The sequence below is a fragment of the Labrus bergylta genome, chromosome 1 (genome assembly GCF_963930695.1).
Source record: "Labrus bergylta chromosome 1, fLabBer1.1, whole genome shotgun sequence".
Classification (NCBI taxonomy): domain Eukaryota; kingdom Metazoa; phylum Chordata; class Actinopteri; order Labriformes; family Labridae; genus Labrus; species Labrus bergylta.
The window spans coordinates 12,008,198-12,024,484 of NC_089195.1; the positions used below are offsets into that span (position 1 = coordinate 12,008,198).

The 16,287-nt window shown below is 46.0% G+C and overlaps 1 protein-coding gene across 8 annotated transcripts in view; it reads left to right on the forward strand.

Moving 5' to 3' along the window:
• Window positions 1-16,287, forward strand: part of add3a (adducin 3 (gamma) a) — a 98,958-nt gene that overhangs the window by 50,755 nt on the left and 31,916 nt on the right. For 3 of the 8 annotated variants that reach the window (XM_065954122.1, XM_065954120.1, XM_065954135.1), the window contains one exon: window positions 12,711-12,955. In XM_065954122.1, coding sequence (XP_065810194.1) covers window positions 12,761-12,955 — 195 coding nt within the window. In that variant the 5' untranslated portion in view covers window positions 12,711-12,760. Of the gene's footprint in view, window positions 1-5,925; window positions 6,345-6,511; window positions 6,575-12,710; window positions 12,956-16,287 lie in introns of those variants that run through there. The other 5 variants (XM_065954128.1, XM_065954153.1, XM_065954117.1 and 2 more) reach the window with 5 other exon arrangements.

The following is a 16,287-nucleotide window of genomic DNA, read 5'->3' on the forward strand; positions in this document are numbered from 1 at the left end:
TGACAGGATGCTGACATGACAGGATGCTGACATGACAGCAAGCTAACGTGACACCCTGCTAACGGGACAGTTTTGCTTACATGACATGCCTTCTAACGTGAAAGCCTGCTAACATTATAGCAAGCTAGCATGAAAGCTCATCATGGTTCTAGTAACAGGACAGCAAGCTAACGTTAAGTGTGCTAACAGGACAGCCTGCTAACATTATAGCAAGCTAACATAAAAGCCTAGTAACACGACAGCAAGCTAACGTTACACCCTGCTACTGTACTGTACTGTATCATATTTTAAAATACAGTACCATACCGCATCGCATCGTTAACCCCTAGCTGCAACATTTTACCATCTTTGTCTTTATGTTATTAGCGACGGTTGAGTTGTAGTTACCTTTCAGTCCTATTATTGCTTAAAGTTTCCTCCTGACAGTTTCCTACACAATAAAGTGCTTTTCGACCAACTTAACCAGGAGTAGCATGACTCTCTGACTCTGACCGAGTCGGCGACTGGGAGGTTACTTTCCATTGACCTCGTCATTGTCACTTCAAGGCCATGTTTCTGTCCAGGGAGGAAATGACGGATTACGATGAGTCCCTAAAGACACGTCAGACTAAACATTCGTCTTTTATCTCTTCACCTAACTTTGAGTGCGAGGCAGACTTCCCTCGCCACGCTTCACTTCGTCCCTGTCATGGTGTCTGTGTCTTCTCCTCGCTAAGTAACACAGCTGCTCACACAGTGACTGCATTGTTCTCGTCGGGCGCTCCAGGAAGTGAATGTGAACACGTCTCAGTGCGTTAAACATTAGCTGCTCGCTAAACGCCGCTTTGCCCCTCAAACGGGGATTAGAGACTACTTAGGATCACTCCCGTACAAGCGTACAACTCGACAAGCTGTTAAGAGCCGGATAAATAGACGAGTGACAGCTTTACAGGTCGCCTCTGTGTGTGGGCGAGTGTCTTTGTGTGTGTGTGTGTGTGTGTGTGTGTGTGTGTGTGTGTGTGTGTGTGTGTGTGTGTGTGTGTGTGTGTGTGTGTGTGTGTGTGTGTGTGTGTGTGTGTGTGTGTGTGTGTGTGTGTGTGCGCGTGCACACCTGGTGACTGGATATTGAACTTGTTTTCAGCATTGCAGCCCTCTGGGCCACTAGTTTTCAGAGATCACTGGCCCAACCATTGTAACCACTGACCCAGGAACGTTACTTTTGATTTGAAGAATAACAGTCACCAATTTACTCTTGAACCATTCTGATGCAAAAGTCAATTACAACTTTTATTTAATTAATTAAGAATTGAAAAAACAAATTCTTATTTTTATGTGCTCATGCTTATTCACCATGCTGGTAACTGTAAGAGTCTACTTAATCTGATATTAATATGAGGCTGTGATAGAGCTGGAATTGTTATGATCACTTTTCTCTCCTTCTTTCTTCTCTGTGAGAAACTCTTCATCCTTAGATCTTTACTTTAGGAGCTCTCTTAAGGGCTAAGATGCTTTGCGAATAACTTTTATCTTTACCAGGATCTAGTCTTCAACTTTAAGGGGAAATTTAGCTGCAGCGTGTTCCAGCTCCTCCAGCTGTCTGTCACTGTGGCTGAAACTTTTCTCCCTTCTGTTTTCGTCATGTTGTGCTGTCACTCTCGACTCTTCTGGTGATGTTTTTCTTTGAATGCTGATTTAAGCTCGGCTTTTGTCGGGATCTGATGGTTTTAAAACCGTTTTACAAAACGTGTTTTTTATCAAATAAAACCTGTGCAAAGATCTGTGTGTGAGTGTACATTTCGAGAGTAGCGAGTGCGCTTGCGGGAGGTACAGTAGTGATGCTGTCGGCTGCCTTTCAACTGTGACACACATGCGCGCGCACAAGCGTTTATGATACGTTGATGCTGTAGCAGTTATTAGCGCAACGTTAAAAAAAATGTACTGATATAACAGGAAAGCGCTGTGAAATTGAGAACATGTTACTGCATTTTTTTTTTTTCAGGCAGTATTTTAACTGGCCCGAGCGTCCATGACTCTGTCAATCATTCATCCGGGCTAGCGGTCCAGTTATAATGTCGAGCACTGTTGCATCACTCAAAGAGGCTGACGGCAGGAAAACAAAGATGCTGGATGTTTGATTTGTCTGTTTTGTTGTCCTTGCACTTCAGCACGTAGAAGAAGTTCACTGTATTCTGTCGCTGAAGTCGACCCTGTGTTGCTCGCTCGAGATAAGGTGGGCTGAATGCGAGGATACACAAAGTGTCTTTGTTTGTTTTCCCACAGAGTCCACTCACAGTCACTCTCTCACTTTGCTTTTTATGCTCATCATGGTTCTATACGTTTCCCCTATTTCTTAGCAGTCATATTTTTTGAGCTGTTTTGCTCGTTCTGATGTGTTAGTTCGGCTGATAAATCGGTCGGGCTCTAGACATAATGGTGACGTCTTCTCCAAACAGGTCTCTATATGTGGCAGCCAAAGGTCTGTGTGTGGGAAACACTTTGAGTGAATTTCTGTGATATACAATCAGACTCTGAACATGATCTTTGTGAGCAGTCATGAAATAGTGATGAAGGTGCAGCCCTGCATGCTCGTCCTGCAGGTGATGCACTCCTGATGCAAACAGGATTTTCTATATGAAGCGACGAGCTGCGCCGAGTTATTCTAAAGGTCATCACATGGCTTCATACAGTCATCAACTTGACCCTTCGTGTCACATGGGGGAAAAAATGGCGTTTGAAGTTAAAAGAAGTCAAAACAATCTGTGTGAAGAAACGCGTCTCCTGTGTCGGTGGGGTTCCCTCACACCCATTAACTGAAAGACTTTTATTTTCTTAAGCGTTACCACATCTGTCAGATTCCCACCGTGGGGTTCTGTTCTTAGGGAAAAAGCTCAGAGGGCTCGGTAATGATGTCGAGTGTTTCATTCCTGAAGGGTAAGCGTTGGCGAACGTGCCCCCTCTCTGCTCTCCTGTTACTGCTGGGAGATGCTAATGGTCGAGCTGTGGATGTAAGCAATACCAGCGTGCATTTATCCTGCAGACGCTCACGTCTTCCCCTGCGTTGTGTTTTGTTTTTGTCCTCGGCTTATCACAGGGGGTGAAGGATGGGAGGACCTTAACAGAAACACGGGATACCTTCAGAGCAACTTGTTATCATCAGACGATAACGGCAGCGTGGAGACGGCGAGGTCTGGGTTTAGTCTAACCTCGTCTGTAATGTGTTACATGAGTCACATAAAGTAATAACAGTCATCTGGGGTTCCACAGCCTCTTACCATCCAGGGAGACGCACGCTGTTCTGGGACCGTCTCAGTTTAGTCTTTGTATGTTTGTTCAGGCAGAAATGAGACGTGAAGAAGTCGATACAAATACTGATATCAGACAAACTGCAATGCTTTCAGTTTCCTGTTAGCGAGGCAGCGTTGAGTTTAACACGGGAACGTATGATTGGAGCTCTGTTTCACCGAGTCAGGACTGGCAGTGACAGGATGATGTGTGTGTTTGTGTTTGTGGAGGTGAGTGGTGAGTGGAGGAAGAGGAAGAGGAGGAAGAGGAGGAGGAGGAGGAGGAGGAGGAGGAGGAGGAGGAGGAGGAGGAAGAGGTTGGGGTGGGTGATCAGTCTCCTCTCCATGCCAGTGTGAACTTGGCAGAGTCACTGCACTGCAGAGGAGAAAAGTGTGAACTCCCAGAGGGTGTGTGTGTGTGTGTGTGTGTGTGTGTGTGTGTGTGTGTGTGTGTGTGTGTGTGTGTGTGTGTGTGTGTGTGTGTGTGTGTGTGTGTGTGTGTGGTTTTGAATGTTTTTTTATTACACAGCTGTTTTCAATACTTGATTCTGATTGGCCAGTTGAATGCCAATCTATTCAGCGCGTCTCACGTCAACCGTGGCGTGCACCATATTAGCAGAGTTCAGAAGAAACGGCGAGCATTTAATGCAACAAAAACCAACACAAGAGTCACTGAACATCTATAACCGTGACGTCTACAACGCCCTACTGCACAGCCTCTGGTTGCTAATTTGCAATATGTCTGCAGCAGTCGTGGCTTCATCCTGCTCAACAGGAGGAGGCGGAGTCACACTGTCCATCTGTATACACAGTCTACAGTTACCACAGAGCTGCACTAGAAACAAAAGCGTCAGCTTATCTGAGCTATCAGGTGCTAACAGCCTTCATGTACGACTGCTCTGCTTCACTCAAAGGCTTCCCGCCAAAAACCTGTGACACATTAACCTCCAGATCTGCTCACTTATGTTTCAAGTTAGATTTTATGACTGAGTCTGCTGCCTGAGTGCGATAGTGACATGTTGATACAAGACACTAAAAGTTAAAGATTAATCCCTCTGACGGTTTGAAACCTTTAAGCACTCTGAGCGGGGGACTGAAGAAGCTACTTCCTGTTGTGATATTTCAGACAATGATGTTATAAATGGAGTAGAATTAAAAGTACCTGCAGCGCTTGAACGCACCACATGCATGTCAAATCTCTCCATTCAGTGTTAAATATAAACCAATCCAAAGCAGTGTCACTCAGTGTATTTACACTGAGCTCGAGACAAACACTGAAATCAAACAGCATGTCTGACAGGTCGCTCACATCTGGACGCCCGCCATGTTTGCTTTTCCTCTGCAGGCGTGACTTGTGATTCATCTTTCACAAATCACCGGGTTTTGTTTTTGTAACCCATAAGAACGATTTCAGTCCTGTGAAGTGATTTCTCACCGGTTGAATTAAAGACTATAAACAACCTAACAACTTTAAAAGAACGACATTGATGAAGCAGCAGAGTCCTCTATATGACGCTATAATGAGAATATGTGTCTTTCTTTCAATGCTACGTGTAGTTGAACAGACTCTCAATCTGAACTAAAGAGTGGAGAAGAACATACTGGAGAACAGGAAACATAATGCAGCAGGTTCATTAGAGCACAGAGATGGTAGAGGTGGTGTGCAGACAGTCTATAGTCGTGCAGCGATCACAGGGAATAAACGTCACCACCTCCTCCCACTCGCTCCAGGTGAATTCTCCTGATTATATCCTGCTGCGTTCTCACATCAGCTCACTCTGACTTTCTGCAGAATAAATACGAGGAGGCTGGAGGAGAAACTCCGGGTGAAGAGAGAAACATTCAGCTGTTTATGTTCACACATTACGCTGTCTCTCTCTAAGAGTGCATGTCCGTACAGGAGCGATCAGATAGCTCCCCCTGCTGGTTAAATAAAAAGCAAAAGCAATATGTTTTGACTCATCGATTGAAATTGTCCTTATTCATATGAGTGCTTGGTTGTATTTGGAGGTATGGTTACATCCTTAAGGGTCAAGAGGTCATCTTTCCTGCAGCAGGTGTTACAGCTTCCTCTTTGGACCTGGATCACTTCACTGTCATGTGAGTTGGACGAGTTCTCTGACTTTATTCTGAATGATTTCTGAGTTTGAGTTCAGCACACAGTTTGATTCTTTGAATGCTCAGAGAGCAGAGGGACGTGATGTGCAAAGGTTGTGCAGTTTTGGCTGCAGCAGGTTGTTGGGCTGGAGTTACAGCGCTCCCAGACAAACTCATAAACACTGACCTTTAGTACAGTCGCCCAGAGGGGCGGCGGGCGGGGCGAGGGGTTCGGAATGAGGGACATAAAGAGACAGAAAGAGGGTGGGGGGCTGGGTTGTGGAATGTGGAAGAGAGAGAGAGAGAGAGAGAGCAGAAAGTGAATGGATCAAAGAAAAAAGAGAGGAAAGAAAAGAGATGACTAGACACAGGGCGAGAGAGAAAGAGAGAGAGAGAGAGAAAAGGCGAGGGAGGAGGAGTGATTAGTGTGTGAGCCTGAGCTGTGATTGGTCGAGCAACCTGTATGTGTGTGTTTGCCTGAATCTGAGTGTGTGTGCGTGTGCTTCTACCCAGTGGGCGGGGGGATTAAGCCTGCGTCACGTGGTGCCTTTAGCTTCTTTTCCACACAAACACACACCCTCATTCGCAGAGGGCACACACACACACACACACACACATATCCTCTTACATACACACTCACAGCTGTTGATAGTTCTCTCTCTGTGTGAGAAACGCCGGGACAGCCGAGCAGCACAGCCCGCAGGACTCAGAGAGAGAATCTGCTGTGTGCTGGCAGCTCCTCCAAAACATCTTTATGGGAAATCTGGACGGACAAGTGGAGCGACCGGTTCTCTGATTTGCAGCGTGACTCTCACTTTCTGTCGTTCACACCGCGCTCCTCCTCTCCCGTCTCTCCCGCCGTCTCTCTGGCTCTCAGTGTTGGAATTTAAGCGCAGACGGCGAGCAGCAGAGAGAAATAGAGACATGTGTTTCGCCTGCTCCTGCCGCCTCTTCTCTCCCATTCACTGAGCGTGAGGAAACACAAAGGTTGGTGAAGGCTCGGCTTATTTGTTTACATGCTGGTTTGCTTTCATCATCAGACCTGGTTGGACATTTTGATTTTATTTCCTCTGACCTATATTCTCCTTTCTTCCAAAGACGTGCATTTATGCCCATTTTATAATCCAGCTCTCTTTCTGTTTGTGTGTTCCCAGCAGCTGACTTCCAAAGAGTACCACCCCCTTAAAAACCGATTTATAGTTTTAGGGGAATTCCATGTTAGTATGACTTTTGGACACACACACACACACACACACACACACACACACACACACACACCCTCACAGGCATTATAAGCACACTTGGCAGTAACAGTGCAGTGAGTGTGAGCACCAGAGAAGATTAGCTGTGGCTATTATCTCTCGTGTGCCACAGTGTACGCTGTGTCTGTGATTGTGGACACAATGTCATTTCCACTTTTAGGATCCGGGCTCTGCACTTGCTCCTATCTTTAATTTATTTTGCAATCATTTGGAAGGAATGTCTGGGCGTGAATATGAAACCTGTAAATGAACCCAAATGCTGGTTGCACAAAAAAACAACAACAACAACCAGCCGCTGCCAATCCGACAGAACGCTCTGACTTTGGTGCATTTTCAGTGCAGGAGAGGAGTGTGTGTCCTCATGGTAAATCTGCAGGAGGATCTCTAAGTCGCTGAGCATTCAGCTCACACGCCGCCCTCCACTGTCACTGCTGGATCTGTCGTGCAGGCGTGTTACGACACACCTACTCGTCTGGTGTGTGTGTGTGTGTGTGTGTGTGTGTGTGTGTGTGTGTGTGTGTGTGTGTGTGTGTGTGTGTGTGTGTGTGTGTGTGTGTGTGTGTGTGTGTGTGTGTGTGTGTGTGTGTGTGTGTGTGTGTGTGTGTGTGTGTGTGTGTGTGTGTGTGTGTGTGTGTGTGTGTGCTTGAGGGGCCTTTCTGCACTGCAGGTCACCTGTGTGCACATATGTTTGTGTGTGTGTGTACAGGCTCGTCGCTCACTGTGCCATTTACAGCGTTTGAGGATATAATTAGCCGACGTACACATTCTTTCCTGGTATTGTTGCCGTTGGGGTTGTAACAGAAACCCAAAAGGCGGCGTGTCTATTTTTAGGGGGGATAGCTCGGAGCAGCCACGCTTTGAAGCTTCCCCCTGGCAGGATAGAGACAGGAGGTGTGTGTGTGTGTGGGGGGGGGGGGCTTGTGTCTCATACATTGTGTTTTATGTTTACTGGCTGTCATTTCATCAGCAGTGTTGTATCATTCTGCAAAGCTTGCATATCATCTCCTGAGTTTTTCAGCGGGAAATTAAAAGTCAATGGAGATAAAGAGGAGAAGGAGATCAAAGAGAACCAGACGGAGAGATGGAGAAACAGATCTATGGGGAGGGTGTAGCTTTCCACATCTGCATCATGTCAGTAAATAAAGAATGACAGTTGTGTGTGTGTTGGGGGTCTAAACAGCTGGAATTTCTCTTCTAAGTTTTTCAGGACAAACAGAAAGTTCAATGGAGAGAAAAAGGATGCAGACAAAGAAAAGGGTGGAGAAGGATGTTTCAAACTGAAGAGACGGGATCAGACAGAATGATGGGGCGACTGATTCTTGGGTAAACGTGGGTGTCATCAGATAAAGACGGAGGGTTGTGGCGTTTCTGCAGCTCCAGTTGTCACGGTCCAGGAGTGAGGCATTATGGGAGAGAACTTAGAGATGTGCTGTGAACTCCTTTTATTAGACAACACATCCATCCATGATCTAAACCGGGGTCCTAGGGGGCTGGAGATGAACTCAGCTTTCATTGGGTGAGGGGCGGGGTTTCACAATGGACTGTTTACCAGTCAATCACAGGGCTGACATATAGAGACAGACAACCAGCCACACTCACATTCACACCTACGGACAATTTAGAGTCACCAGTTAACCTAACGAGCATGTCTTTGGACTGTGGGAGGAAGCTGGAGTACCCGGAGAGAACCCACACATGCACGGGGAGAACATGCAGACTCCACACTGAGAGGCTCCTGTCAGACGGGGATTCAAACCAGGAACCTCCACACAGAGAGGGGACAGAGCTAACCACTGCAGCACCGTGCAGCCAAACTATACCACAACCATTCATGAAGTATGACACATGCAGAGTCATTCAAAATGGTATGTGTTGATGTGTTCATAGAGCTGTAGTCATTAGGAGAAACTATGACGTATTGATTGACAGAAAACTAAATCTCTAGTTCTGTTCTTCCTGCCGCTTCATTAGGTTCAGTCTGTCTAGGGCGACCTGTGATGAAGCAGGATGTGCATTTTTTTATGATTTCCTTGTTAATGAATCAAGAAACGGATCAGAGAGGTCAGGTCTGCCTGCCTCTGAATCATCCTGAGCTGCTCATTCACAGTTTTACCTCACAGCGAGAAGTTTTCCCTGTTGGACAGGAGAAGGGACGGAGTCTCAGCAGGCAAGACAGGAAGTGACAGCGCTACGGAAATCCAGAAAAAGTGTCAGATTCTGACACCACAATGACAGTTTTTTGCAGTGCTGCTTGTTATTGGACGTGTCAACTGAATAAACAAGATTGTGAAGCAGCTTTTCATGCATGCGAGATGATCGCGATCGTCTTGAACACAGCGAACACACGAGTGTTTGTGTGGACAGACGTCAAGGTGGGGCTGTTCCTCCGAGTGACCCTAAACCACAAAGTGATTATAAAAACATTTCAAGAAAATGTCGACTAGGAGTTAGCAGAATGAACAGAATCCAGGAGTCGGCCATTGTTGTCGTAGTCCACCTCCTCACTGATGGCTGTTGACTGGAAGCTTAATGATCATGTGAGGAAACTCTCAGATTCCCAGTTTACTGGACAAAGGAAATGGTGCCGTTTTCAAACTTTTGCACTCTGAAACCCGTTTTCCAAATCTTCCATCCTCATGCTCTCAAAAGGCCGTTGTCAAGTGAGCAAACAGCCACAACAAAAGGTTTTCTAATCGTAGATCGTTGCCGTGTAAACATGGTGCTTAGTTGCCCTGTCTTGTTTCAAACAGAGAAAACCTCCAGAGCATTGTGACTCTCTCCTCTCGCTGTAACAGGCCTTTCATCGCACCATTCATCATCCTGTAACTCCTGGTAACTAAAAACATGCCGAGCTCAGCAGGGATCACAGCAGAGACGGGTTTTATAGCTCTATTAAAATAATTCTTTAAAGACGAGGACGTATTCACGGACGCTTCACCCCCTGACGAAGGCGTTCTCTGTCTGCAGGCGACTGAATGTGGATGAGAGGGAGCGGGGGGGGGTCAGCAGAGGTCAGCGGGTGAGAGGTCGCGGTCACCTTGCCTCAGGCTGCGGTCGTATACTAGTGCCCTCCGGTAAACACGGCCTGCCTCGTCTGTCAGGTTAAATCAATTAGAATACAACTCCTGTCCTCCCGCGCTGTCTCTTAAAAGCTCGACTGTGTCTCAAACATCCAGCCAATCACTGAACTCGACGTGACGCCTGGCATTGTTGTGAGAATGGGATTCATTCAACAAGTGTTTGAACCAATCACATGAGGCCGTCTGCCATGGAATGTGAATGATAAACTTTAATGCAGTGATGAGAGGATCAGATTTCGTTCACCCTCCCAAACGTCGATCTTTCTGGATGAGACCGGGCGGAGGGGCTTCAGGGTGGGGACAATGATGTATTGACAGAGACACAGAGAGGGAGGGTGGAAGCTCATGCTGGGCGCTGCTAGAGGTGTGCGTGTGCATGTGTGGAGCGAGGCAGAGGTTGGATGAGCGACTGCAGCTGTTTGCGCTCAGCCGTGCAGAATTTGAGTCATTCATGAAAGTTCAGACATCTGCTGTCAATCACAACCTCTCGATGTGTATCTGAACGCCGTTGATGTTTGTTTACATATTTTTAATTTACTTTGGCGTCATCGTAGACGAAATGCAAAGAAAGAACACGTCATCAAACAGCTTTGGCTCAACCTGTGAGTTATTTCTACTTTAATTGAACCTCTCTCTGTTTGTGACTCAGTCCTGCTCCCCACACCAACCCATTGTTCAGTGGGTTAATCCCAGCCTTTCCTGTGCGCTCCCACTCAGTAAACAGAGCAGTGCAGGCCGCAGTTATTCAGGAGGATGAATTCAATGTCAGGTTACGTAACTCTGCCCCGCTCAGCTGCTCTCAATTAGATTTTTTTTTTGTGTCCGCGCTCCTTTTATTCTTCTCCAAGGTAAAACAAAAAACACAGCAGTATCAGACCCAGATCTGAAGGTTTCCTCTGTGTTCATATAATAACTTTGATATTTCAGGATTCTTTAAATCAAATATCATCTGAGGAAAACACTGTACATTTAGAGTTTCTTTAAGTAACCACACGTCCATGACTTGACACATCTACAACATGTGGAATCATAGATGACCAACATGTGCAAACCAAAGAGGGAAGAAAAGTTCTGATAGTGATAAGAACTAACAAGGATCCTCAGTGAATACTTAAAGGTCCAGTCAGTAAGATGTGTAGTGAGTGAAATGATAAAGACAGCTCTCTACAATGTTTAGAATTTAGACTGCAGTACCCATTTTAAACACTAGGGGTTAGAGTTACATATTGCTCCTTTAAATAAATAAGTATATCATCTGCATAGAGGGGTAGTGAAGGGGAAACCAGGTGCAGCGTTCAGAAGTAGAGGAAGAATCACCGTATGTGTTTTCTTTGGCTGAATCTGAAGTCTGATGACATCATCTGGTGATGACTTTATAAATAAAAAGTTAACAGATGACATCTTGTGGGAGCAGCTGGGTTTGGCAGTACTTTGATCTAGGAAATGGAAATGGTTTATATTTACGCCGTTACAGGTTAAACTGGCGTATCACCTGAAGCTAATTCCGTGTTAACAAGGAGGAAGAAAGACAGGTGGTGCTAGCATTAGCCGCACTTGGAACCAAATGAGCAGACGCTGTGATCCCATTCGCTCTGAAATGTGAGACAGCTCCAAACAACAAGATTTGCTTCCACTCTACTTAATCAACTAGATAATGAGTCCCCAGGAACGTCTCTGATATACAGAATACGCTCCACGCCGGGGCTCGTGTTCGTCCAGGGATCTCTTTCAGCTCACTGTTTGTTTTGTCTGACTTCAACTCTTCTTCTCACTGAGCTGTTTTTTCCTTCCACTAATCTCGACCATCATTTTAAGTGGCATTTGACCTCGGTTTAGTAGCTTAATGGCCTGTGCAGACCGAATGACCTCATGAGCCCCTGTTTCCCTCGCGCAGAGTTGAGACCTGGAGGGGTGGGGGGGGGGCACCTTTAGCAGAGTAACCTCTCAATCGTGATCTCCCTCCTCTCTGATGACCAAGGGGCTTTTAAAGACGGGAAAACAGCGGGTTGCTTTTCTTAAACTCTTGCTTGCTCTCTCTGTTGTCGCTCTGCTGGTCAAGCCAAGACACCATCTGGTAGGGCTCGCTTAGGCTCCGCCTCTCCTTAATACACAACCAGATTATCCTTTGCCTCCACAGCAGCAGGCGTGTTGCAAAGGAATCCTGGAGAAATTTTGGTAAGATTTGAGGAAAAGTGTTTTTTGGCTGTCAAACAAGAAGGTGAATATTTTTGAAGGGTTCATTTGGATTCTGGTCCATTGAAGATCCAGCTTTCTGAAAGTAATTCAAGTAAAATCTGAAGGTCTTTTGGTGACAAACAACAACACTAACAGAAGAAAGTCAGGGTTTTGGTTTCCTCCTTCTTCTTCAACCTTCACACTCTGACATACAGTTTCAATATTTCTACATGTATTTCCCGTCGACTCTATCTTGGCATGACAACAAGTATTGGAGAGGGTTTTTACTGTAACAGTTCCTGTATTTCCTGCATGAGTGCTTGTTGTCATGCCAGATGACCTGAGAGTGAACGGTGGGAGTAAACCCCCTCACCAGTCGAGGCCCTGGATGTTGAGACAAAACGGCTCCTGTCCTCCTCGTGCTCTTTGTTGGTTGGTGTGTCACTGTGCCCTGACTAATGCTTACGTTCAGTCGTGACGCTGTTTGTCTGGGGAATAATGGCGCTGTCGGGACAGTGCAGGGTTTTATTTGTGTGGATCCAAAGTGCTGCACCTTGCTCTCTTGCTCTCAATAACACGGACGCCCTTTTTCTATGTGATAAAGATACACTCAGTGTCTCTGTGATCTGCTGATGCTCACAGTACATGATTAGAATATTCCCTTTTCCCATTTCTATCCATTTTCACTGAAAGGGTTAGTAAGTAATCTGAAATGGGGAAGTAGATTCCTATTTGCTAATGTTCTGTCCTCTCAGTCCCCTTAATGTGCCACGTCATACCTTAAATATCAGGATTTGCATTTTCATGTATGTGCCTCTGTGTTTTCTTCTTCTCAGGTGAGAGTCCGATTGGCAGCCATCGAGCTAGGGAGTGAGGTGAAGCAGGCATGAGTGCGGACAGCCATCAGGGGGTGGTGACGACCCCTCCAACGCCCAGTGGAGGGACCAAAGAGCGCTACTTCGACCGGGTCGACGTCAACGATCCGGAGTACATCAGGGCCAGGAACATGTCCCCGGACCTTCGGCAAGACTTCAACGTTCTGGAGCAGAAGAAACGGGTCACACAGATCTTACAGAGCCCGGTAAGTGACAAATAGAGACAAGTGGACCCGTGATGTCCAGAGGTTACTTATTAACCACAAGAACCTGGAAGAACCTTTGTGGCCCGGAAAAAGTAGAACACATTCGTCCTTCGATGCACCACTGTGACGCAATCAGTGTCGGATGCCGCCCCTGAATTTGGAGCCAGAAATAGTCTTAGAAAAGAATAAATCTTTGAATTGACATTTGTTAACTTGCAAAAATGGTTGATCGAAAAGTATTGGCTTTAGCGACCTTTGACCCCTAATGAAGATGAAGGAATCAGGCTCAAAGGAGATCTATTATCCTCACTGTCACCATTGATGATGTCAGTCTGGGACGCCTGTTGAGTAGCGTTGTGAGATGTCTAGCTCAAAAATCTCCTTATTTATCTGCGTCAGTAAATAACTGATTTCAGCCTCTGCCTGAAACGCTTCATTTCAGCTACTGTCTCTTTAAGGCCCCGCCTCCCCACGTGCCCACTCTCCTCTGATTGACCAGCTCTGTTTGCAGACGTGGGGACATTTGAATGAGCTTCCGGGTGGGCGTCTCCTTGAAAGAGCTGTTGGGGTGGGCTTGTCCTACAGCTTTGTTCCATGCTTTGCTCTGATACGTCGACAGAACCTGGCGTCAGGTTCTGGTCAAGTCTCGCCAAGTTCTCATATTGCTCGTTCAGAGCAGCAGGAAACCACGTCCGGGGATACTGCCGACAACTACGTTTGTTGTGTTTAAAAAAACTTTGGTGGGGTTTAGTACGGACATCCAACACCCATAGATCTCCTTTAAGGAATTGCAATTTGGTTGAGTAAAATCAATTGATAATAGCGAAAGCAGGGCGCACAGGCTGGTTTTGTAATTTGTTGGTTTCATGGGGGCTATGAGATTCCTGAAAGGTAGATCTGTTTATCGATGATTAAGCACTTTCACCTGAGATTTTACTGACCACACAGGACTATCTTAGTACAGACGGGTTTGGTTATCTGGTCATCTCTCCATTTTGAGTTGACCCTGGTGTTCCTGGGGGGTTAGTCTTCTGTTGGGGGGGGGGTTAGTCTTCTGTTGGTTTTCTTTGAGTGCCCTGAGTTCCTAAAGTCCGGGGACTTGGTGTAACCATTAGAGTAAGTAAGTTCGTTCGCCACGTCTGTAGGCCGAAGACCTTTTCACCTCTCTGACTCACAGTTTGGGTAATCAGTTCCGCTTTTCTCTTTCTGGCAGTTATTATTCCCCAATCGAGTGATTTCTCAGGAAGTTACAGCAGCAAGGGCATCGTGTGTGTTTGTACTAATGTTGTGAAACTGGCCACAGAGTCATAGAAGTCAGCGGCCGGCTAAACCCCAAATATAACCATCAGAGACCACACCCTCACCCCGGCTCTCAGAGTCCTCCCCAGGCCAGCAGCTCTCTCGTGCTGGGTCAGGTTTTGCTGAAGTAAACAAATGTGTGAGCACAGGGCTTATCTCAGCCAACAGGCATTATATTGAGCTTTGATTTTCTTTCCTTGGAGGTCTGGATATTTGAGATTTACTGTTGCTGCCCAACAGTACTCGACATAAGCCCCACTAGGCGGTCTGGTTCAGTTCAGTACGGTACATATTTATTGGCCTTTCCACTGTCAAAAGTTTGGAATGGTACCAAAATAAACCGATCAATACTATCCTACTTTTTTGCTACTCTTCTGATCGGGTGCCAAGCGTACCGATTCGACCCTAAAGGCTGGATCCAGATACTCTGTAGCCCGTTGATTGGTCGAAAGAATCTTCACTTCCTGTGCATCAGTGATAATTAATGAAAACACAAAATGTGCCATGTTTTAAAGTTGGATTCGGAGAGTAAATGCAATGCGGTTTTTATTTTCCGAGTAATGGCAGCATGTAACAGTATTCCATGGTCGACCTCGGTGTAGACCTTCTCTGGGATCATTGGCGGAACTGATGATGCTATCACCTTCTGGCTTTAGGCCCCTCCTACTGAATAAGGGTTTACCGTACCAAACCGGCTACTTTAAGGAACTGTAATACATATTTCCGTATTGTAAGTGTTATTTTTAGTATTTCCACATCACTGGGGGACACAACCTTTTTGACACCACACCACTTATAAAAATGTAAAATATTGTCATCCTTATGTTGAATATAAAATATGTGTACTGTATGTTAAGACATGATGACAATAAAAAGTAATAAAAAAGATGTGTGTTCGGTCCGTCTCAGCTCCGCCACGGCAGCAGAGTTTAAGTCAGTGTGTGTGTGCTCCCTCTGTCCACGCTGCGCTGCGTCTCAGCTCCGTCAGTCCCGAGTCCTCTGCAGAATATACGCAAGACTTCTATTTCTGTAGGACGCAGAATTTGTTTTAAAACCTGCTCTATAAAAAAAGTATGAAAGTATCGATCCTTTTGATAACCTTGAACCCTGATGATAAAAGTCCAACATTACCTGCTGGTGTTTCTGCACAGTTAAGCTCTTAGTGTTGTCCTATCTGTGTTTGTTCTGAGCCCTTTGAGCAGTGGCGTCACCTTGTGTGGAGACCACCTCCACGCCTTTCAGCTCAGGCCACACAGCATTAGGAATATTTACTCTGCACTATTGACTCAAGGTGGGGCTCTGGAGTGCTCCCAGAGCTTTACAAAGGGCTCTTCCATCTGGAGGTGTGTTTGTGCGTTTGTTCTTCACTTTACTTTGAAGTGACTCTCTCAAAGTTTCAGAGTTAGCAGCAACAGATTCTGAAGTTACGAGGGATAAGGTTAGACTCTGCTTAGGTCTCATGATCATTTCATGAATGAATATTCCTCCTGGAAGTGTTTGTAAATGATACTGAGTCGTGGCTGCTGTGGTTTGGCCAGTTCTGTTTTAAGCTTTAAATGTGATCCACATTCTGCACATGCCCAGTGTGGTTTTCCTGGCATGCTGTGTTCTGAGCCAGATGTCTGGCAGGGCAAGAGCTCGGTGCTGCTGATGCAGGTATCCACTTGATAGTGCGCGTGTGTGCGTGCGTGTCCTCCTCTGAGCAGTGTTGGTCTGCACTGAGGCTCTGTGGCAAATCAAAACAGTTATTAACAATAATTGTTTGAAAAAAAAACTAGAGGCTGTCGACCTTGACTATACAGAGTTTCTGTTTGATACTTTCCAACGGATCAGGCGAAGCTATTTATTATCACCTGTGATCATGGTTAACTGCCAGCTGCGAGTCATACATAACCCACCGCCATTATGTACCACACCCGCCGTGTGTGTGTGTGTGTGTGTGTGTGTGTGTGTGTGTGTGTGTGTGTGTGTGTGTGTGTGTGTGTGTGTGTGTGTGTGTGTGTGTGTGTGTGTGTGTGTGTGTGTGTGTGTGT